At 38.1% G+C, this 23699-nt stretch overlaps 1 protein-coding gene across 2 annotated transcripts; it reads left to right on the plus strand.

Annotated features, from left to right (window-relative positions):
• Positions 1-3407, plus strand: LOC308115740 (uncharacterized protein). 2 transcript variants are annotated; one of them, XM_080473448.1, is made up of 2 exons: positions 1-225; positions 420-3407. In XM_080473448.1, the coding sequence occupies exons 1-2, from the start codon at positions 55-57 to the stop codon at positions 2526-2528; spliced, it is 2280 nt and encodes a 759-aa protein (XP_080329574.1). In that variant the 5' UTR covers positions 1-54; the 3' UTR covers positions 2529-3407. The 2 variants fall into 2 exon arrangements, with proteins under 2 accessions (XP_080329574.1, XP_080329575.1); XM_080473449.1 differs by having other exon boundaries at positions 175-225; positions 363-3407.
• Positions 3408-23699: the final 20292 nt, after the last annotated feature.

The raw sequence follows: 23699 nt of genomic DNA on the forward strand, positions 1-23699 counted from the left end.
ATCTGCTTGCAGCCCTACTACAGAGACTTATTTTGTCTAAAAAAGATTAACAACATGCCTCTCGACTCTTATCTCATAGTCCAGAAGTATGTTACACCACGCCTCACATGGGATGCAACATACTTGAGGCTTACTGGCCAACATAGATACAAAAAGATAACTAATGCGACTGCACTTGTTTATGTTCGCCCGCGACTTCAAGTTCCTGGAGCAGGAAATAATCGGGTAGGCAAATGTTATTTTGTCCTTTTACCGTAACAAGGTGCAATTTCATCATAGAAACAATGCAAAGCTCTTCGGTAAAAACTGTAGTTTGTGTTTTATTTACGTTTTGGCAATCACAACTGTTTTTCTCTTTGAAGTGAAGAAGAATGCCGAGACAAGAAATCATCTTCCTTTTTCTGTCTTTATTGCTCAAGATTTCATTGACTCAAGATAAACCATGTGCCTCAGAGACAGACTGCTCGAAAAAGAACCAGCAAGTTTTTGGCGTACCTCAAACTGTAATCCCTCCCACACTGAAACCTGGTGTACTTGAAGTTTTTTTTGTGTCAAGCCAAATTCAAACGATCCCCGAAGCAGCCTTTGCTGCAAGCCCCCAGATTCAAAAGGTGGAGTTTATGAACACTGCCTTGTCATCTATTGAGCTGGGAGCTTTTGAAGGTTTGACTAACCTCAAGCATCTGGAGATCTCCACTAATCCTCTGACATCTGTTCCAGTGGGTGTCTTTAAAGGCCTTAGCAACCTGGAGATGATCACACTTAAGTTTAACAAGATACAAAGACTTGACAAAGGCTTGTTCGAAGGACTTACAAAATTAAGAGAGCTCCTGTTACATGGGAATCAGATTGCATTAATTGAAGACGAGACATTTGATGGCCTTGACAGTCTTGTTTCACTCAATTTAGGTAAAAACAATCTTACGGCTGTATCCACCGACTTGTTCTCTAACCTTACAAAACTGCACATATTAAGGCTTTATGAAAATCAGCTGACCAGCCTGCCCGAGGATATTTTTCACAATTTACCAAACCTGAAAGAAATTGCTTTGCAAGGGAACAAAATACAGGAATTATCACCCAATCAGTTTCCACATAAAGACAAACTAAATAAGCTGACTTTAGAAAATAATCTCCTGACTACTTTACCACAAGAATATTTTGTTGGTTTCCCTCAGCTGAAAACACTGACCCTGAACAAAAACAGACTGACAAGTCTACCACCTGTGCTTTTTGGAGAAATGCCGAAATTGACTGAATTAAGCCTCAGTCAAAACAATCTTGACACTCTTCCCAAAGGAATATTCCACCCTCTGAAGAAAGTGAAGAAGTTGGATCTGTCTAAAAACCACTTGGTCACCTTGTCTGCAGAGGTTTTCAATGGACCCGAGAAGCTCACGGAACTCAATCTGCAGTATAATGAAATACAGTCGCTGGACGTGGATGTTTTTGAAAAGCTACAGTCACTGAGCACACTAAAGCTTGCTCAAAACAGCCTGCAGACACTTCCTGAGGATATTTTTGAGCCTTTGGCAAAACTCGGAAAACTTTACCTGAATGACAATCCCTGGAACTGTGACTGTAATCTAATCGGTTTTCACAATTGGATCAAGGTGAACTCTGACAAGCTTAAGACTAGTGTTTTCTGTAAAAAACCAGAACACCTAAATGGGATGGAAATCATATCATTAACAGAGGATCAACTGATTTGTCCGACCCTTCCACCCACAACTACTCCCTTGACTACCGCCACAACTGCAACCACCACCACACTTCCAACAACAACACCAACAACCATCCCTCCAACCACACCCATAGTCACCACAACCACTATTCCACTGACAACTACTATCACCCCAACAACTAGTGAACCCACAACGAAATCAACAACTCCAGTCACAACAATCCCAACAACCACACTCACAACCTTTATGACAACAATTTTGACAACAACTGCACTCGTAACCACTTTACCCACAACAGCAACAAGTACACTCAGGACTACATCTCCAGCTAGTACCACATCAATGCCGACAACAATACCGACAACAATACCAACAACAATCACAACTGCAATTCCCGCAACATTTCCAACAATACCCACAACAATGCCAACAACAATTCCCACAACAATCACAGCTGTAATCACGAGCACACTATACACCTCAACTTTAACAACTGCCAGTACAACTTGGACAACAACCACCGAGAAAACAACCTCACCCTCCACAACTCCACTGATCTTCACCTGTCCCTCTGAACCTGCCTCAGAAGACCCGCAGCCCCATGTAACCTCGTTTATCTATGAGAAAAAACCTCAGCAGTGCAAAACCCAGATGATGATTTACACATCAGTGCTGATGGTGGAGCTTGCCTGGACGCTGGCTCTGGCTAAGTTTACCAAGTCTCTGTATAGCCTGCTGCAACGCGGTGAGAGGAGGTACCACAGGGTCAAGCTGACTCACTTCTCCTACAGGAGAGAGGTCATCATGAGGCCTGTTCAGGAGGCCGAGACTCAAGGACTTTGAACAACAACGCTACATGAGAGAGAGCCAACAGCAGGTCCCACTACCCTTCAGAATATTGGTAAACACATGCATGTAAGGATATATGAAAGAGAACTTGTGGTTTTTGCAAAATGCTCAAGAACCTCTTTAAAACCAATGTTTGCCTGGGGATCATTTTAAAAACATGACACAATAGAGGACACTATGAAAGACAATGTGCTTCTTATGTGGATATGAAGGATTCATTGTATATGGCAGATTAAGTATTGTAGACATTTCTTCAGTTGCTGTAAAACCACACTTCTAAACCATGCAACCTTTATGAGCTCTGTTGCTCTATTTCAACCAATTAGATTAATCTTTACCAGTAAAATATATTTAACATTGGAACAATAATCATAGTAGGAAGCAATGTGTCGTTCAGATTAAACATTGTAATATTGTCTTATAATTCAAGTACTGCAATGACAGTAAATTTGAAAGTTGTCTCCTGTCCAACAAAATGAAAAAAAAAGATTAAGAAATATGAATAATCGTTAGTATATTTATGAGTACAAGCTGCCGGGAGGCAGTATTAAAATGTTAAAGAGCTCCAGAGTTGTGTGCTTCAAAACCCTTGTGCTCACCACATGATTTAGGATGGATATTTGATGTTGAATACAGTAATTGTCTTTTTCTTTTGGCTGTGAATTGATTTCTATAACTTATATATTTGAAAGCGTTATATTGTGGTATAATGGGTTCAGTGATTTAAGAAATCCTACCTGGAAATGTGTTTGTGTGATGATATTAAACTTGATTCACTTCAAATAACTCTTTAATGAAAAACATTTTTGATCCGTGCCATTCATGCAACCTGAATGGATCTTATGAAACTATTGATCAATAAAGGAAACTACAACAGTGTTTCTCTTTCAGGATTTGATTTAAAAGATTGACCCATAACACAAGCATCATTTACCTATCACCAACTCTTCTTTGTAATTAAGATTTTGTTTTTCCTGAGATTACAAAAAAATCAAGCATTTAAATAAACTAAAAGGCAAGGTGATGTTTACATTCAAACCCAGTGAATCAGGTAAGTCTTTTATCAAAACTTAATTAAACAAGAGAGACTCTCACGTGCCTGTCACATCTCAAAATGATGCTGTTTCTCATCAAAATCTCTGGACAGAGCCAAAACAATAAAAATGCTCAACACAAACCACTACCAAAGCGTTTCATATGCACTCTGCTGTTGGTGCAAACACACTATTGAGCAAATGTTTTGTTGCTGAAGTCATAATGATGCAATTAAAGTGTCAGAAGTTTTCTCTACGATCAGCATAATATACATTTTTAGAAAGCATTTCTAATTCTTATTATTTCCTTTCAAATGATCATATTTTGAATCATAATAGGAAATATTTCTTTCTACTATGCTCAGTCATTTTATTTTCTCAATGTAGATCATGACAATGAAAAAATGGTACTAAATACTCAGTGTTTAGAAAATGGAACTTTAAATGCATTGTCTGTGCCTATAGTTTCCTAAAGATATATATTAGCAGTTGGACTTTTCAGTAGCTTTGCGACAACTTAATTTTGCAGAGAGTACATGGCCTAGAATAAATACAGTATGTACTTTTTCTGGAAATTAAAAGAAATATCAAATACATTTTCAATATCTTGTTGTTTTAAGAAAAATGAAAGTATGTTTTGAAAATGTGGTGAAATGGTTTGATAATGTGACGGTTCATACTAAAATGTGATTCTGACAGTAGAAACTATGGCATAATATGGTTATGAGTCACAATTGTTTCTCATTTTGTTTTTGCATTCAGGAGAAATGCTACTATGTTCAGGCACCAACTCAAGTGTTTTGCACATCATTACTCAATTGTGACCATATTGTTTTCTATTGAAATGTAAGACACATGTCCTCATGTGTGGACATCTTTTTTCTCAGAAACTACTTCATGTCAAAACACAAGTCTTTGTTTTTACACTCCAATAGACCCAAATAGCTGAGAGAAAATAAAAGTCCATGCCCTGCAAGAGCTCAGGTCTTAGGAAGTTAAATATATATGGTGCCGCTTCTATACTTACTTTTGGTTTTAGCAAATTTTTTGTAAGATAAGTGATTCAGGCTTTTGTTTATGTTTTTTTCCCCCCAAGTTCAGACACAGAAACCGGTTTTATTGTATTTGTATAATGTTTTTGAGCACAACCACCACGTCACCATTTCCGACACACTCATCAACATTGGAAAAAAAGAAATACAGCAGAAATAACAATGACATATAGAGTAAAAAGAAATCTAAAAGACGTTTAATTCAATTCAGTGTAACTCAACTTCATTTCAGGGCACTTTGAGAGAGAAAACCCAACAATTCCACATGAGCAACATCATGGAGAACAATAACTTTTGAAAAACAACCTCAGATCACAAAGACCATGCTCCAAACATTCACACTTAAAACGTGTTCCTGTCCAACACAAAGTTTCATCAGAAGTTGATTTATTTCACTGCCGTTCTTCCGGTTGTCCACTGGGGGGCAGCTGTCTCACAACTCGGCAATATTCCTGCAACTTTAGGCCAGACAAGTTCTTGGACCAGTTCAGGTGCATTTTTCATTAATTATTTGGAAAGTCGTCACAAAGTTATCCGTTTCAGAGAAGCTATTTCAAACTATTCAATGTTCATACTATGTCATATTCACTAAGTGAATGAAATGAAAAATATGGCTGTTATACATTAGAAATACATTAAGAGTGGCAGCATGATCACAGAAGGGAAGCATACTACATTTGCAGTCTTCTTATATCAATCACATTACATTTATACAATGATTGCTCTATCGCAAGATGGACTTTAAACCAATGAAAAAACTAGATCGCTGGGGAATAGAAGAAAGCAAGAAATGAAAAAAACTAAAAGAACTCATCTGGGTAAAATTGTACATACACACATTCCACATGCATTTACAAAAGCCCACACCCCCAAATGGCATACAAGTAAAAGTAATCGTGTGGTTGTGATGAAGGCTGGTTCTATGATGCAATGTGTCAACTTTGACACCAATCAAGCAATGTTAAGGCCTTTTACATGTCGCTTCCTGTTTTTACACCACACTTACTGTTTCGTGGTGAAAACATCCATGGTGCCATTTTGATATGCTTTGCTCTCCAATCTCTATTCTATCACCACGCCAATTTTCAGGCCAATTGGAATTACCCCCTCAGACTAGTTCTCTCTAGAAAATTCAATTTGGTCCAAAATCTGCTCAAATCCTATATATCTTTAAAAAATTGTCGACTTCCTGTTTAGTTTTCGGTATGTGTGTAAGACTTTTTTTGTGCGTCTTGGGTCGTTACGTGTGTGTGCCGACTTTTGTCTCTAGGTGAGACGGGATCTGGAGGTAGTTTTTCAAATTTTCCAGGTGACGCCGTTGAGCCATTTTTCCAGTGACGTGTGATTATTCCAAATGATCACATTTTTCGCCAGGCCTGATGACGGTGCAAAGTGTCACAAAAAGTTATGTATGTTTAGGCTCTCAAAAGTTTTTTGCATTTTCCCATAATGAAAAAAGTATGAAAAGAGTTTTTGATAATGATAATAATCTTTAAAATTTCAATAGGGTACTTGGACGCTTTCAGTGCTCGGACCCTAAATATACAGTAGATGTATAAGTATTATCCACTAGAGGGCAGTTCAGCATTGACGAAACACAATGAAACCCACAAACAGTCCAGAAAAAAAAAACCATTATTTCAAGCATTCACTCTCTTTTCACTTTCCTAAAATAGCATTTTCCCTTCAGATGAACTGCTGCATTGAACTGATTGATTTACCCACAGGCTGCCTCGCAATACTAGCTGCCATTGAAAACAGGAGATGACTATGTTAGATCTGATAGGGATTTTTTTTTGTGATGTGTGTGGAAAATAGTGAATGGAAGTCTTTATCACGATGGACATAAAGTAACTGAAATCGATGTGTGAAACTGCAAAGACAAAATCAGCGAACCATGAGATTAGTCAGACAGATGTTTGGTGCCCATGTGACATAAAAAAAAAACAGGAAACCCACCGAGTTGTGTTTCTAAATATTTCATCCTACTCTGGATGGTTGTCAACTGTAATGCACAGTTAGCTTTTGTTAAGTCCTTTCCTGTGATGTTGCATCACAAAGCTATTCTCATCTCAGCATGTTTTAAACAGTCTGAGGTTTTCAATATTTATCCAGACTTGGTTGAATGAATTATTACAACTCAGTCTAGTTTCCCTACTATGTTTTTGTTATAACAGACACAGGCAGCAGGAAGGACTGTCTGGAGTTTGAAATACATGTTCCAATGGAATGTGAGAAGAAAATTTCAAGTTGAAATCGTTTGAAGAAGGTAACAATACACTTCTCCTGCTGCAATCACACTGGCTTGAAAGTCTCTTTAAACTGCTCCAACACAATGCAACAATAAATGAAACTGAACAATTGCCCGATTTATTTTAAACATGAGAAGATTCCTCGGTGCTGTGGTTGGTAATCTCCAAAAATAACTCTTCTACTTGTTTTTTTTAACTATCTATCCACTGGATAGTATCTTTAAAAAGGATCCCAGGGTGTAAGATATTAAGATTGTGTTAGGTAGGCAACAATGTCCATCTGCTCCACAGAACAGTTTGTTGAACTGCTTGTAATGAGAAGTTTTATCACGAAAACTGCCTTAATTGTTTGTGAGAATTCAACAACCTGCTATAGTTTGGTCAATACCAACATATTATCAAGCTCGTTGCAGATTTATCAGCCACACATTCATGATGTGAACCTCCTGTTTCAGCACAACTCAAAGCTTCACTATTAGCTTGTAATCAGATGACAGAAAAGGTGATTTGATTCCAGAGGACCCATTGTCATGTTTCAGATGAGGTGCTTTTCAACACATTGTTTATAATACTGTGGACATTCAATAGACATTCGTACACTGTCGTCATCGCTGATCAATTCCTCATGAATCCAAAGTCTTTTCGTTTGAATATACTGTATTGAATTACTGAGCGGAGATTCAACATAATCAACTGTCGTTAGTCTACTTTAAGCTACAATCTGTGTAATGGTGAAACTGTATTTATTTGATGAAAAATAGTTGTTGTACCTATTTGAGTCACTTTAGTTAGAAGGATTAAACCACACATTGTTGTTCCAACTTAACACAGTTTCATTTTAGAGATCTAACAACTAAATTATACTTCCATAAGTAGATTAGATCAGTCGTATGTGTTAAGAAACTCTGAATAAAAGCCATTATGCAACACTTATTGAATTGTTATTATTAATTTATTGGCCAGTGTACAGTTAAACTGATGATTTTTAAATGACTTACTATAGTCCTGTTGAATATAACATAATTATTACCATATAAATTGTGTGGTTGTTTTAACAACTCAGTTTCATGGAAATTGCAGACATAACAGTAGTAAATAAATCCAAGTAAACTAGGTAAACTATTGCTTTAGGGGCTTTGGTGTTTCAACAACACTCCACTTGTATGAAGCACCTAACATTAATACACTCCCACCACATATGGTGTGAGTATGAGACTTATCCCCCCCCCCCCTGTATTAGCAGTGATTTTGTTTTTGTCTGATTTTCAGGTTTGTTGTGCCATGGAATGTGTCGTGTCAGCTTTGCATGGGTGGCACATGCTGTAGTTTGACGAAGCCCATATCCTTCAAAGTTCATCTTGTTGGGCATTCAGAAGTGGTCTCCATTTATTTGAAGCACCTCACAATGCAAGTGGAACGTTTCAGCCTTTCTTTTAATGTCAAATTCATTATACATAAGGGATTTTCATAAAATGAGGGTAATGGTCCAATGAGGAAATCTTTCATGGGCGGTTGTCGCTCATTGATGCACCTCGAGTGAAGGGTCATGTGGTCCATGAGCTCATGTCTTGCAGTGGCTCAGCCAGCTGCAGAGATTCTAATAGAAACATGTCAGAAAGTGTGGCACCATGATGAGATGGCTAATTGATGTAAATACATGATTAATGCATGCTGTGTGTTGTTGCACTAGCATTAATTCAATAACAGCTTCAGCTGTGCCTTCAAAACCTTCTCAGGATAATTTTTTAACTTTAACAAAAACTGAAAGCTCCTCTTCAGGTCATGCGGCACCCCTGGTAGCCAAGCCAAGTCAAAGATAAGGACAACTTCAAACTCACTGCATTTTGAGAAGGAGTATAAAGAACAATTTACTACAAGGCGTATTACGACTGGCAATTTTGAATGGCGTCTGTCATTTTCTTTACATTTGAAGGTCAGTTATACAAAAAAAAAAAAAAAAAAGACTACAAGATGACCCTGAGAAAATGTGATCATCAAAAGTTGGAACTGCCCGTGGAGATGTGTCGCCTCTGAAGGTTCTCTGGGTTTGAATGATTCTGAAGCTGTTTAACCTCTAGCCTTGAGGGCTTTACGTAGGCCCGTGGACAATGTAGGATCCATGGGTTATGTAGGATCCGGTAAAAATGTTTTTTTTCACAGGAACATACAATGAAGCCAAGGGCAGATGATTCAAAACCTGTTGAGAGAAATCCTGAAAAACTGCGACTGAGATGTTTGGGTTGGATCTCACCAAACCGTGTGACTTTCTTAGGATCACTGACGAGTGTAAAGAAGAAATGAATCAAGTTTGATCAACCAAACAGATGGAAACGTAGTTTCTAAGATCATATCAAACTCACATTTGTCTTTCTTCACTCGCCCACATTTGGACTATGCAGGTTTACTGTAAGTATAAATGTGTGAATTGAACTTGTTTTAATATCAAGTTGAATACATTCACATTTTCCTTAAGTTTGAAATGTGATAAACAATGGTCTTGCAACTCGCAGAAAAACTTGTCTTCCCTTGAAGCCTCTGCTTTTGGGGAAGAATGAGCCTGTAAGTTCTACTAATGAGCCTGAAATGGAGCTGAGGAGTTAATTGCGTGTGAAAAGGGCAATGTGCTGAAGAACATAAGAGGCCATAAAATGAGGAAGAGCCCATTACAGCCAAACCAAAATATTTCAAGTGGAAAAGTGTTTTCAGTAAGCAAGGCAGACTCTCGGTTGGTTCGGTACAGCTGATTACCGGGGGTTAATACCCAACTGAGGGATTTTATGAAGGCTATGTGAAACATATGATGAAGCTGTGGCTGATTGACTTTTGTGCAGCTCATTGTCTTTAGTTTTATCCTCGCTTTATGGAGCCATAAGAAAAACTGAGCACTCGTAAGAGAGTTTAACACAAAAGTAAATTCGAAAATATTAATGGTGATTATGACTTTATGCCTACACTTTTCTTTTCTAACTACAGAAGAGGAAAGAAGTATTCATTTAGAAATAACTAAAGGAAAGACGCCACGTGTCGAATCAAAATACACAGTGCTCAGATGTTTTACAAAAACAAAAAAGTTGTCTCATAGAGAGCTCTTTCCACCCTCTGTTCATAACTCTTCAAATAAATCCTAGGAAATCGCCAAGTGCAGTGGGCAATCAGTTTGAAGGGGGATTGCAGACAGCAAATAATAATGACAAAACTACGGGACAGGGAAAGTCAAATTTGACCGTACACTACCAAGTGATGAGATACACGGCAGAAAAGTGCACAAGCATAAAATTGTGTTTTAAAGTACTGCTACCTGAAGCACCATTTAAATTAAAGACTTTATTCCATTTCATGGCCAACAAAGTCAACAAACAGTGTTCTCCACTAGCCAGATATAAAAATCAACTAAACAACACATTGAAATCCTGCCTGAAACAGGAAGAGAACCAAGGCAAAATCAGTCGTCTTATTTCTCGAAACCGTCACTCCTCTTTTCTCAAAGTTCTCTCGTGAGTACATAAACACCTACTGTCATATTTACATCAAGCTTAATATTCTGTACCCCTTTTATTGCTGCCCTACACTCTACCAACTGTGATACAGTTTATTCTGACACCTGCCCATCAGAAGCAGCATGAACTTGAGCAGCAGTAACTACAGATGTTTGTCTATTTCAATAAAACACGTGGCCAGGCTTTATTCCCTCCTCACATCACTGAGTCCTAAAAAAAACATGATCGAGTTGCAGGCTCACTGTTTTTCCTTCCTTGGACCTTGTTTGATAGACTGGAAACATCCCACAAGATGTGCAGTTATGACCCAGTCATCACTCAGCTGTCCGTTGTCAAACTGTTGTGAGCTTGTTGCTGTTGCCTGCCCGTTTTGTTTCTCTGCTTCTAACACAGCGACTCTGAGGACAACGTGTTCACGAGGCATACTGCCTAATGTAGCCCATATAGCCATGAAAAAAAAGAAATAATAAATGTTGTTCACTTCGCCTTGAGCCGCCATGCATTTAACAGTTTACTTATGAGATCAAAACTACAAAACCTGCAACCTTTTGTAGCTCACAAGAATGCTTGCTTCATTCTTAGATCTTGTTTTTATTGTCTATATTCCTATTTGCAGTCACGACACATTCTATGAATTATTTTACCATTTCGTGCCTAGAACCGTCCATGACTCTACTATTTCCCAGCTCGTCACAGCTGACGCATCACGGACGGACAGCTGTCTGGTCTTGGCTCAGTGGACTCAGTCCCTCAGCTGCCCTCCAGCCTTTAGGAAGCTGCTGATGACACATCTGTCACCTGCCGTCAGAAAGCCACTCAATCTCAACAAACACTCATGAATTTGTCTTTTTGTTTTTAATAATTTGTGGTTACTTAATTCTGTATTTAAAAGAAATGATATAAAAGAAACTAAAAAAAATCATCAATGGAGCCACAAATGATATTTGTTCTCTAAACATCTCGCTGGTGTAACCGGTTCCAGCTTTCTGAGATGTGTTGGGTTTGTGTGCACAAGCTGTCCAGTCATGAGATCTAACAGAAATGTGTCATTATGACCTCCCAGATAATAGATCTACGCTTGGTGGCATCAGCAATTCTCTCAGGACCACATTTGCATACAAACACAAACGTTTTTCTCTGAACCACAATTTCCAAACAAGATAGACCACCTGCGACTCTTAAAATCTGGTTTCTTTCATGTACTTCTAATTCCCTATACCTTTCCATCATCTGGGTTCCCTGTTAGACATTTTTCAAAAACAAAACCTCTGTTTGCACATTTCATTGTTTCGGATATAGTAACAATAATGTCAGCAGATATGATGAATGGGTTCACGAACAAAATCTAATGACGAAATTCTAAGTGTTTATTTTCACCATTCAACAATTCACCCATTGTGTTATTGCTTCACAACAAGGCATAACACTAAATATTACAACTATTTGCCAAATAAGTAATACTTTTCCAAGGCCTGACCTTAATGCAAATTATTTCACTAATGTAAACTCTTTAAATGAGTGAATCCTTACATACATTGTCACCACTCTGAGAGCAGCATCTGCATAAACTGTAATGCCAACATATGGATAGACAGATAGCAATATTCATGCAAGCAGTGTCATACATACAGAAAGCACTGAGGGGCGTCCCTGGCCTCTGGCATAATAAACCATAATCACATTGGCTCTGGTGCCTTACAGTCCCCCTCCTGCCCCCTATTCCATCACTAACCTCCACCCAAGGAGTACCCAGCAGTGCCAAGGAGCTGAAGCCAATCTGAGCCTTGCAGCTGCAGCGCTCCAAGCACCATGGAGTTGAGGTCACCATTACACCTTCTTTTGTGTTACTAAAAACTGAATTTGTCAGAATCTCATGCCGCATAGTGAGACAGAGAGAATACTACGGATTGATTGATAGAGTCAATCTTCATTATTACAGAACCCCCACAGGGACAGAGTACATTATCACATGATTAGCAGCTGGTGATGAAGTAGGAGCTATATGTCATTAGTGCAGCTTCTAACCATTCATTACAGTTACAGTTATTACATATATCAGCCGAGGCACATAATACTTGGACACTTCCACAAAGCAGACTGGGAGAACTCTTTCCTGAACACAAACGTTGACTAGTGCCACCTGCTGGAAGAAGTTTGAAAATATACTCACAGTTTGTGACATATTAATCCAAACATTATTGAAGTTTGCTCTGTGTAACAATTAATGTGAATATTAATGTTATGTATGATTACAAAGTATAAGATAAACATATCGCTCCATTTTTAATGTCTATTTGTTGTTTGTAAACAGATGGAAAATAATATTAAATGACTGAGATGAGTTTACTTAATTCTTTTTTTTTTTTTTTTTTAATCTAAAAGCATTTTAAAGTAAATTGTGAACACCCTGCTATAAAACATGATTTAAAATCATTTGAAAGATTTTTACATTTGCTTTTCTCTGTCAAATATAATTATCCATTAGAAGAACAAATTCAAACATCTCTACAATTATTAACGCTGTAAAGCATTTAAGCTGATGTTTGCTGTTTGGGAAGGGTCTCCACAGTGAGGTAGTATTTAGCACTCAGTAGTTTTTCTGTGTGGAATTTCCGTGTTCTTCCAGTGAGTGTAATATGGAAAGCCGGACCGCATGGTATTAAGTGAATATACAAAAAGTAATAATGTTGTCGAAGAGAAATCATGAAAACGAAAGTAAAGAATGTTCTTAGACCCAAGCCGATGAATCTTGGATGATTCTCTGAATAGAGATGTCAATGACCCAGCTGCCAAAACAAGAAAAAAATAATGACTTCGAATAATGACTTGTCATAATTTGTATGAAGAAATGTGACGGAAATAGCTCAGCTTGAAGAAAAAAAAAAAAAAAAAGGCCTCGTCTATTTTTACCTCGTCCTCTTCTCTTTGTCTAATTTTAGTCCAGAATGACTTGAGCTGGCTTCTCACAATCATCCATCAGCACAAGGGTGTTACATTATTACCAGAAGTAGTGAAAAATTCCCTCACGCACCTTTAAACACGTGGGTTCACACTGATGTCACACAAAGTCACATCACTTTCTTCCTTTCAAGGTGACTTTGAAGAATTGGATTACGGCGAAGCTCTGGCTATCTTTGGGACTGTTCGGACCACGTCTTTTTAAATCACGTGAGAAATTATGTTGTCATCGAATTAATGGGATGTTTCACCTTTTCTACACCCCCAGTGGGTGTTTGGGCTTTAAGCCCAGGACACAGGACACAAGAGAATACATTTAACCTACACATTTACAGGGAGAGAGTTTGACTCTTAATTGGCCATCTGCGATTACTGCTATTCTTTTTGTTCTGTTAACCCACTCCACAGGACCGCACTGCGAGTCAATAAATGGGGGGATTTTAATTAGAAGTAAATGTATTATTTTAGAGTTTTCAACTTGAACCACACACTCGCTGCACTTTAGTATCAAACTGTGTTGGGAATGACTATCGGACAACACTGAGCTTCACACACAGAGTCGGCAGTCAGTTTTACATATAAAAATAGGCATCTTAAGTAGTGGTAGCATTGCTGCAAGGACACCAATAGGTGTTGCAAATACAAACTGTGGTATACTGATATGTTGCTGTGCCGATTTTTCACACCACGTTGCATGTGGTTGTAACAATGGGACTTTTTTCTTTGGAAAGCTAAAATACACAGCCCAACCACTCGTGTGCGTGGGTTTCCTCTTGCAGTCCAGAAACAGACACGTGAGCTTAATTGGTGATCCGAAATTGCCCCTGGGTGTGTGTGGTTGTTTGTCTCTCTGTATTTGTCCTGTGATGGACTGGTGACCTGTCCAGGGTGTATCCTGCCCTCGCCAATAGTTAGCTGAAATTGCCTCCAGTGCACAGGATAAAGTGGTTTAGAAGATGGACTGGTGTAAGAAACGACCATCACGTACAAGTACTGTTGTCTCATGCGCACTTCAGCGGTCATGACATATTGAATATGCTTAGACTATAAATAATGTAACTATTTTTGTTTATCTACACACATGCCATTCTACCCACACTTTTAGAAAAAACACTGACAAGATTAACAAGTACTGATTTTTACACTGCCTGACTTTCAAGCTGAAAACGGGATATTTTTAGATAAGAGTATCACCATTCTGTCAAATTACAATCAGACGTTTTGCAGCAGCCAATGAAATGTTAGAAACAGTCCAGGAACAAAGTCTCATCGTCTGAACGTCCTCAGACAGAAGCGACAACAGACACAGATAAAAGAAAGAAAAAGTAATGATCTTTGAACTGTACTGTGGTATTACAATTTAAATTATTCACCAGTATTGGTGTGAATGTGAACTCTGACTGTGATTGCAAGTGTTCCAGTTTTGTCAAATGAACTTCACAAAAACCTCACAAAACAGATCATGGCATGTCAGCAGCAGTACCTCATGGCCTTCCAAAATCCTACTGCGCATTGTTCTGAGATGAAATAATGTTGTTGGTAGATGAAAGAAAACATGATAGATTTCACTGGTATTTAGAACCCCTTCTATCTTTGCTCATTGAAAGGTATTTTCAAAACGAAGTCTACTTCAAGCTATCTGAAAGGCCATTATTCATCATTAACTGCTTCTCTGGTGTGACCATTGATTCTACTGAGGTGTTGAAACTGAGTTTTCTTATCTATCATGGCTGTTGTTTATTAAGTTGTTATATTTTTTTTTATAGATTGTTAAGCACCTTGAAGTAACAGTGTTATAATTGATGCAGTATGGGGAAAACTAAACTGAAGAACAATATCGACTTGGAAGTCTCAGCTCACAACAATCAACAATGTACCAGCACAGATGTTGCACCTCACTGTAAAATCAATGGCTATATCCCTTCATTGTTTTCTCACAGAACTGTGCACTCATGAACTCAGTAGTCATATTGTACCGAGGCAGCAGTGAGGAACATACCTGAAACTATATGAACTCCTTAACCAGACGTCAGGCTGTATATAACTTAATTCCCATTGGTAGCTAAAAGAGAACTCACAAAGGAACGAGATCTGGATTTTTTTTCAAAACAGTCGAGAATATGAGCAATATGTCTTTGTAATAAAGATGATTACTGATCAAAGAACTTTAATCTCCACAAATAATTGCGTTAGAAAGAATATCTTGTACAGGCAGCAGCACCCTCGAGAGCTGATTGCCTTTCAGTCAATCTGAAGTAATGCTGCAAGAAGCCGTGACACAGTGGGTGTCCTCGTACCCAGCCCGCTGCCGTCATCAGACAGATATACACATTGGACAATTACAGAAAACCTGATCTGTTCAGCCTGAAGATTTCTTTGTACATTTCCCAATAAATCAAGTGTGATTGTGAAATTGTCTGAGTACTATCTGAGAAAATGAAATTCTATCATTTCACACGTCATTTTTGGCATACTTCCACCAAAGAATCTGTTTGTCCATCTTAAAAGCTGCTTTATAAGACAAACCATCCATAAATCACTCTATGCCAGCTTTACTTGGACAAAGGTTGTGGAAAGGTTGACAGATGACATTAAGCTGAAAGCAGAATGCATCTCAGAGCAAACAGAGAGACAGACAAGCTCACACAAAAAGTATCACCAATTAACTGAACATTTTCCAGCCTGAACTTGGAGCACCTGGAGAAATCTCCATGGACAGGCACAGAAGGAACATGCAAACTCCAGTGAGGAAAGTCCCTTGAGTCAGGAGGTTTATACCCAAACTAAGACATTAACTTGTTTTGTGCCCTGAGGAAACTGCTTATGTGTCAGAGAGTATAACACCACACATGGTAGAGTTTCACATTCATTTTAAAAAAGGTAGTCTGGTCTGTTAGCACTAATATCGGTACACTCACTATGTGTACAAGACATGGAGGGGTTTCATGACAGCTTTTGAAGCTGTAATATTTTGTAATATTTTCCTATGTGAGAAGAATCTGGTTTAAGTGTTTTGGTTTTGTCAAATTCTGTTTTTTGGAAACTTTGCAAACTTTTAATTTCTGGCGAAGATAACTTTGCAAGGTAGTCCTCATTCATTACGTAACTCATATAGTCAATATTTCAAGGGGGACAATGGGCATTCATTCTCATTGACGAATGTCAAATCACTTCAAAACACTGAAATTGTTTGAATAAAAGTGTCTGCTGTATTGTAGTGTCACAAATTGTTCATACGGGACTTCAATAAAAACACAGAGAATCCAAAGATTTCACTGGCTTGTTTGGAACATTTACATTCAGTGAACATTAAACTTGAAATCCTGTGTTTGAAATCCAAATGTCTTTTGAATCAAATTGTCTCTTTTACTTGAAAACAAGCCTTCAGCACATCTAAAGTCTTAATTTCTTAATTACTATGGTCATTGTTACTTCAAGAGTATATGGTTTCTCAAAAGGTCTTGGAAAGGCATTTTTTTAATCCATCGTACATCTGAGTGGGAAATAATAAATCATCCAAGTGCTGTCGCCTCGTCGCTTATTACAATAAACTGTACAGGCCTGCATTATACTCCATGCCACTATTGTTTTATTTCGTTTTTTTAGCACTTTAGCACTCACAAACATTTTCCTTCATTTTGACTTTAGCTTCTTTTGGACATTGAGCTGACCCTTGAGAAGTCATTTCTGTACACATGTCAGCCCAGTGAGGAGCCTGACTGCTGTGTCAGGCGACTCACTGATTTAGCCTCACCATGAGCGACTTTGTGCATTAAGTAGCAATATAAATGGAAATTAGGCCGTCCAATGTAGAGAAAATAGAGTGCAAGGAAACAATGTATGTTTCGAGATAAGTAACAATGATAACGATGCCATGGAAATGACTGTCCAGATTTCGTTCTACTTGTCAGGACCAAAGCCTCAGAGTGAATGTCTTATTTTTTTCTTGATGTATGTGTCTCTTGTCAAAATCTATTTTATGCATTTTGCTCCATCAATGCTGACTATGATTTACTGAAATTTTCCACCCGAAGTTGATGCAAACTCAAAAAGAAAATCTTTACCTATGCCTGTAACTGATAACCACAATAAACCGTAGTTTCCACTTTCTCTGAACTTTTGCTAAAAAGAAATTGCTCTTTTCAGATTTACTGACAATGTCGGTTTTTCAGATTCCGAGCTAAACAGAGGGCCAGCTGAAAAAGATGACCTGTGTCTTTACAATGTGACAGTGTGATGCTGAACCTCCATCAGTCTGGAATCCGACCCACCGGTGCCAGAATTAAGGCCCCCAACGTTTCTCGGTCATCAATTAAAAAGGAAATGTGTTTGGGTGAGGGGAAGATAGCTGTCCGCATTGTTGCCCGAGTTTTTAAAAGACATTGAGGCTGGTGATGAATGGAGCTTAATCCACAATCTGTGGCTTTGCATGTAGCTTCAGGGCATCGAGGTGGCACAGCGACCATTGTGAAACCCAGCAGCAAGCTGAAAAATGCAAAGTCATCATTCGTTCAGACAGCTGAGGCAAACGACTGTGCGTCTCAGCAGCACAAGTCTCTTTTTTTTTTCTGCGGCTGAGAAGCTCAATACTGCTGGTGTATTTTATACTGGAAATTAATAACTCAGTCAGGAAAGGTGGACGGGGGTTGGGGGTGGGATGTGCCTCCTCCTGGGATTGCCTTAGCACCCCCAAGAAATGTACATTTTTTTAAATTATTTTTTTAGATTTTTGTACGTGTGTTTATTCATTTATTTAAGCAGTGTGGTCTGATTCAGCCAGGGCAAATTTTTTCTTTTTCTTTTATAAATTTTCTTTAAAAAGCATGATTTGTATTTATTTCTTTAATTTAGTCTCCACATGAATTAAGACGGGCCACTTTGAAAACTTAAAAAGTCCCTCATGGATTTCTCCTGACAAAAACACTATTGACACAGTAAGAAACTTTATCTTCTGCTGATAAGTTTGGCTAAAGTTTCTACAAGCGAATGAATATTCTGATCGCTTTGACATAAGTTTTTTCTGCCAACATGGAGTCTACTGTAAAAACAAATTATAAAGAGATTATATTTCCTCCTAATAAGGTCATTATACATCACCTATTTTCAGTATGAACCATGCATTACCACCAACAAGAAAATGCATCAATCCTAACAAATAAGAAGCAGAAAACAACATCAGCGAAAAAGGCATGGTTGTATGATTTATGCTAATGACAACATGTAATACCCCCCCAGGTATAGATATTTGCTCATAGACAGCCAACCTTCCAAGGTTGAAACTTGCTGCAATTTCAGTGTTTACTTCAGATGCGCTGCAGGCTTTAGTGACCCTGTGTAGGATGAGCAGGCATGGGGAAATAGATGGATGGATGGATGTTTGCTCTTGCATATGTCAAGAGGGGGAGTGATTCAGCAGCGAACCACTGGGACTGTGACCAGCAGGTTAGAGCAGCCGTTTTTTTTCCTCAGAGCTCCCAGACATCACATACAACAGTCTCACATCTCAGCTCTCCTGGACCTGCCACAATTCATTTAATGTTTGTTTAACAGACAGAGGTGGGACATCTATCTCCTTTTTCTCAATCACAATACATGACTTGCGTTTTTCAAGATGGTAGACTTTGGGCTATACATAGCTTAAACAATTGTTTACTGGAGTCATGGAACTGCTGGTTGCAGAATGACGCAAATCATTGGGCTCTGTTAATATTAAAAGCACATTGTGGTGCGTTTTATTTTATAAAAATACAACAAAATGCTTTAAGAATAAATTTAGAGGACATACCGAGTTTATTTTTTAAACTGGCGTTATTACAATTTGCAGAATTAATAGAATTACAGACACTGCTAATTATGCTCAAAGCCAAAACTAGAAACAATTCTGGAATTCTCAAATACAGGATTTAAAAGGTTGTAGAAATATTCTTCAAGTAGAAAATATATATATATGGAGAACACCACTCCCACATGTTGGACTTCTGTGATGGGCCCATATAGGCGTCTCATGTATCCGGGCCAAGTTGTGCCGGACAGGGACTTTCATGGTTCTCAATTGTTGTGTTCTATGAGGTACAATTAGACGTGTTTCTCTGGGTCTCCAGTTCAGACCCGTCCACCTTGAGTAGGCTGACCATGAGCACGTTGCTCCTGATGACATTGCTCTGAAGATCACCAAACCATGCCAGCCCTTCCATCACGACAAGGCCACAATCAAGGAAGTGGTTTTTGTTTACATGTACCCTAATCTTTCTTGCTTCGACTTGAGAATGTGAAGATGTTTAGGAACTGAACTGTGAGTGTTTCAGTTTGGTTTATTTTACTGTAGAATATGTTGTGTATTTTCCTTGCATGGTGACTGAAAATCCATGAAAATATGGGAATAAATAGAAAACCAGTTGAGCTGGTGTATCAACTCACCAGTCCTGGTCCTGGAGAGCCCCTGTCCAGCATGTTTTAGGTCTCTCAGTGCTTCATTACTGGGATTTGTTTTTAGATTCAAAACTGGGAGAGAGGACAGGGGACCTCCATTTCCAAGGTTGAGGAACCCTGGGGTAGGTGAAGAAAAATTAAATCCCAGAAAGCCAGAGAGGAGTTAGCATAAGAAGATTTCCCACTGGTGTATACAATGAATTTACATTTATGTCTTTTCACAAAATAGGAGTGGTGTTTTTCTTGGCTTATGTTCTGTTTTTATTTTTGATTTGAGTTGTGATGTATCTTTAGTTTGCAGCTAGATGCCAGCAGATCACCCTCAGAAGTCTCAGTTTTCTCTCTTCCACATTCATGTAAGATCACTTTTTTCCCTTAAATAGTTCCCCAGTGAGACTAATTACCTGAGATGATTAGTAAAAAACTACAGTCTGCTGTCATCTCCCTGACTGAGGAGTGGCACAGAGTTGGCAGGGGAGTGATCAGAATGTGACAGAAGATGGACAAATTTTTGGATGAATAGTATTTAAATGTTGATCTATGCTTATGTCTAAAAACTACAGCCTGATTACATTAAAATTCAGTTTGAACTCCTTAAATATGCTCACCATCTACTCACAGTTTGAACAGCGTGGCCCATGCTCATGTTAGTCATGACAACCCTGCTTTAAATTCACACAGAACACTCAATTTCACCCTTCAAATCATTTAATTGTGACTATTTGCAAAAAATATTTGATTGAAAGACTTGAATATCATCTTCAACTAACAACTTCATAAGCGTCATGTGTCTATCTTTTCTTTATGGGTTTCAATCATTATTGCAGAGGACAGAAACCGATTGAGTGCAACAACATTGCAAGGCCTTTTGGCAAGGTCCTACCTGCAGGTGGTATATTATAACTTCTTGAAATAAATACGTGACTGATGTGAGATCATGAGTTTCCTTACTAGATGTGTGTCAATTCTGTTCTCTGTAAGATAGGCTCACGAAAGTCTGCATACTTGGAGTGATATATTGGATTGCCCAAAAAAAAAAAAGGTAGTTCAGAACCACAGCCCAAAGTATTTGTCATCAGTGTTTCTGACTATTCGGACGCACCAACAATACAGTGACTTTCCTCATATAAATGAGGGATAGAGAAGACATATGACTGTTCATATAGAACATGAAGAAATGCAAAGAGGAGCTGTACATGTGCACTTATGAAATATTTGTTATTGCCTACACACAGGAGACTTGTTGAAAATGAAGAGAGAAGGACTGTGAATTCCCTTGGAGGCAATATAGCGAGCTCGCCAGCGTTATGTAAGACAGTGATTGCTCCTTTTACAGACACTGGCACCTCTGTGCTCTCCTCAAATCCTGCCTCAAATTGCCTCCCATACCGGAAAAGATAAGCTTTATTACATACTGGAATATTAGTATTTTGACTTTAATATTAAGGATAAAACAATTAAATAAATCTATCACATAGTTTTTCCGCGCACTATATAGAGAATGCTGTTTTCTTTTAATCTCTAAGAGGCTTACCTCCTCCCTACTGTGAAAAGTAATGTTTATAATCCCTTTACAGGGAAAAGTTTATTAAAGTTTTGGACTTCAGCAGTTGAAACATCCTCTTAGAAGGATCCTTCATCACAACACATTTAGACCAATCAGTTATTTTTCACATAGAAACTGCAAATTATGTTCATGATGTATTTGGGACACTTTATCCCATGTTATCATCAACTCTACAGTACTACAACACTGTGTGTCACTTAAATGGTCTGTTCGTCAGATTTTCCATGATTTCTCCTGCAGTTAGTTCTTAGCAGTCTAAACAAAAACATTATTTTTAAACCGAAACACACTTACCTTATCTATACAATAATGTACATCATCTTTCCCTGTTTAGCCAGAGATTAACAAATTCCAATTTAACCATTGTCCCGGACAGACGGACAGACAGAGAGATGTGTGTGGGGTTTGGAGATGTCAGAAGATACAAATATGGCAAAAAGGAACACATTTGACTTGTTTAAGCTCCGTAGAGGGTTGAGCAATTCAACTGTAAAAAAAAACAACAGCCAATGATCTGCAATCTCCCAAAGCCTTGCTTCACTGCTTGAGGCAACGGGCAATCGCTGTGTACAACAGAGCTCAAGTTCAGCGGTCACCTAAGTTCACTAGTAATTGGTCACAGATGAATTAGGTCTTTTAGACAAGCACAGACACAACTAATCAGGATGTAACATGTGCATGTGTCTCTGTGTGCCCGAGGAAGTGATCACATTTTCTGTTTGCAATGGTGGAATAAGATGTTATCGCCGACTTTGGTCCCAGAGAAATAAACACCTGCAGTGTTCATTCACGTAGTGAAAAGACAATGCAATGTAAAATGACTATTTTTAATGTGGCCTGGCAGTTTTAAAACATGATATGTTTTGAGAAGGGAACAGCTCACTGTAATTTGTACATGTGGAATTTTTTATTGATTCAGGGGGTGTTTTATTAGTTGTGTTTATTAATCTATGTATTAACTTCATTCAAATAGTCAGTGTTCTATCAAATTCATTTCCTTTTTTTTGTATTGCATGTGTTTGTTGTTCTGGACCAGGTTTTTGCCAAATGGGTTGGTTCTGAGTATTTCAGAAACTCCTGATGTACCGGAGTTTCTGTACAGAACCACTGCTAAGGTTCACAGAGAAAGGGCCAAACTAAAACCCCAAAATGTCCTCTCTGGAGGACGCATAAAGCAAATTACTGTCAATTGACTGTTGTTGTACATATATGTGTGCTTCTTAAAGTACATCAACTAGACACCAACATACTCCTGCAATAAATTGATGCAATTCAATTTTATTCGTACAGCACCAAAAACAATGGTTATCTCAAGGCACTTCAGCAGAGGAAAAAAAGAAACTATTCCACATTAGCAAGCATGGGTGACAATGGAAAGGAAAAACGCCCTTTTAACAGAAACTAACCTTTGCAAATTATATTGGAATCTAATTTATCGTGTGACAAATTTCTGTCTGGATCTAATGTAAAATAGGATTAAACAACGTGTAAACACAAAAACACTGCAGCTTTAGTCAAGACACTATTTGTTGGTCTAAATTTAAACAAAAACCTCCCAGTGCTAGATCTTTTAACTGTTGAGGAACCAGATGGTGATACGATTAACACATGCCCACTTAACATTTGAATCCCGAGTGTCATTTATAAGCACAAAAAGCAGCCAGCTGTTCGAGTATGAGGGGTCAGAACACTGTTCTCCTGACGACATATAATATGACACAGCTGCCAAAGAGTGGACATTAAAAATGGTACAGTTAGTATGTGCTATCCCATAAGAGGCTGCGATGCTAGAATGCCATTGGACAAACATGGATTGTGATATCTTTTTTTTTACAGTATAGACAATTAATGTAGTGTACATTTCTAGGTATTGCCCCAAATCTCTGCACAGTAAATAAAGTGATATTATTGAACAGAAGAGACAGTGGAGTGAATTGTTGTCCAGAAATTGTTTTGCCTCACTGAGTACTAAAATGGTCTGTGAGGGTTTGCTCTGTAAAATGTTTAATGTGAGATTTCCAGTTTATTTTTTCATCCAGTATTACACCAAGTAATATGATTTAATCACGTCTCGCAATGCCATTGCCGTCTATCTCTATGATTGCACAAATATTCCTTTTTCGATTTACAACAAAAAGATTAGTTTTGTTTTATTTCAATGGTAATTATTTTCTGTTAAACCGCTTCTTTGATTTACACATTCCTGCAGTTATTGTCCTCTGTAGTTCCTGTTATTCGCCCCTGAACAAAAAATACATTATGAGTGTAAAGATGTCAGAATGCTTTCTATTGAGAAGTGTTTAAAAAGAAAATTGTCCAGCATGTGAACTTCACAAGGAGAAATGAAATTGGAATTTCTGTTGCACTGGATCACCT

This window comes from Lipophrys pholis (assembly GCF_963383615.2).
Source record: "Lipophrys pholis genome assembly, chromosome: 10".
Classification (NCBI taxonomy): Eukaryota; Metazoa; Chordata; class Actinopteri; order Blenniiformes; family Blenniidae; genus Lipophrys; species Lipophrys pholis.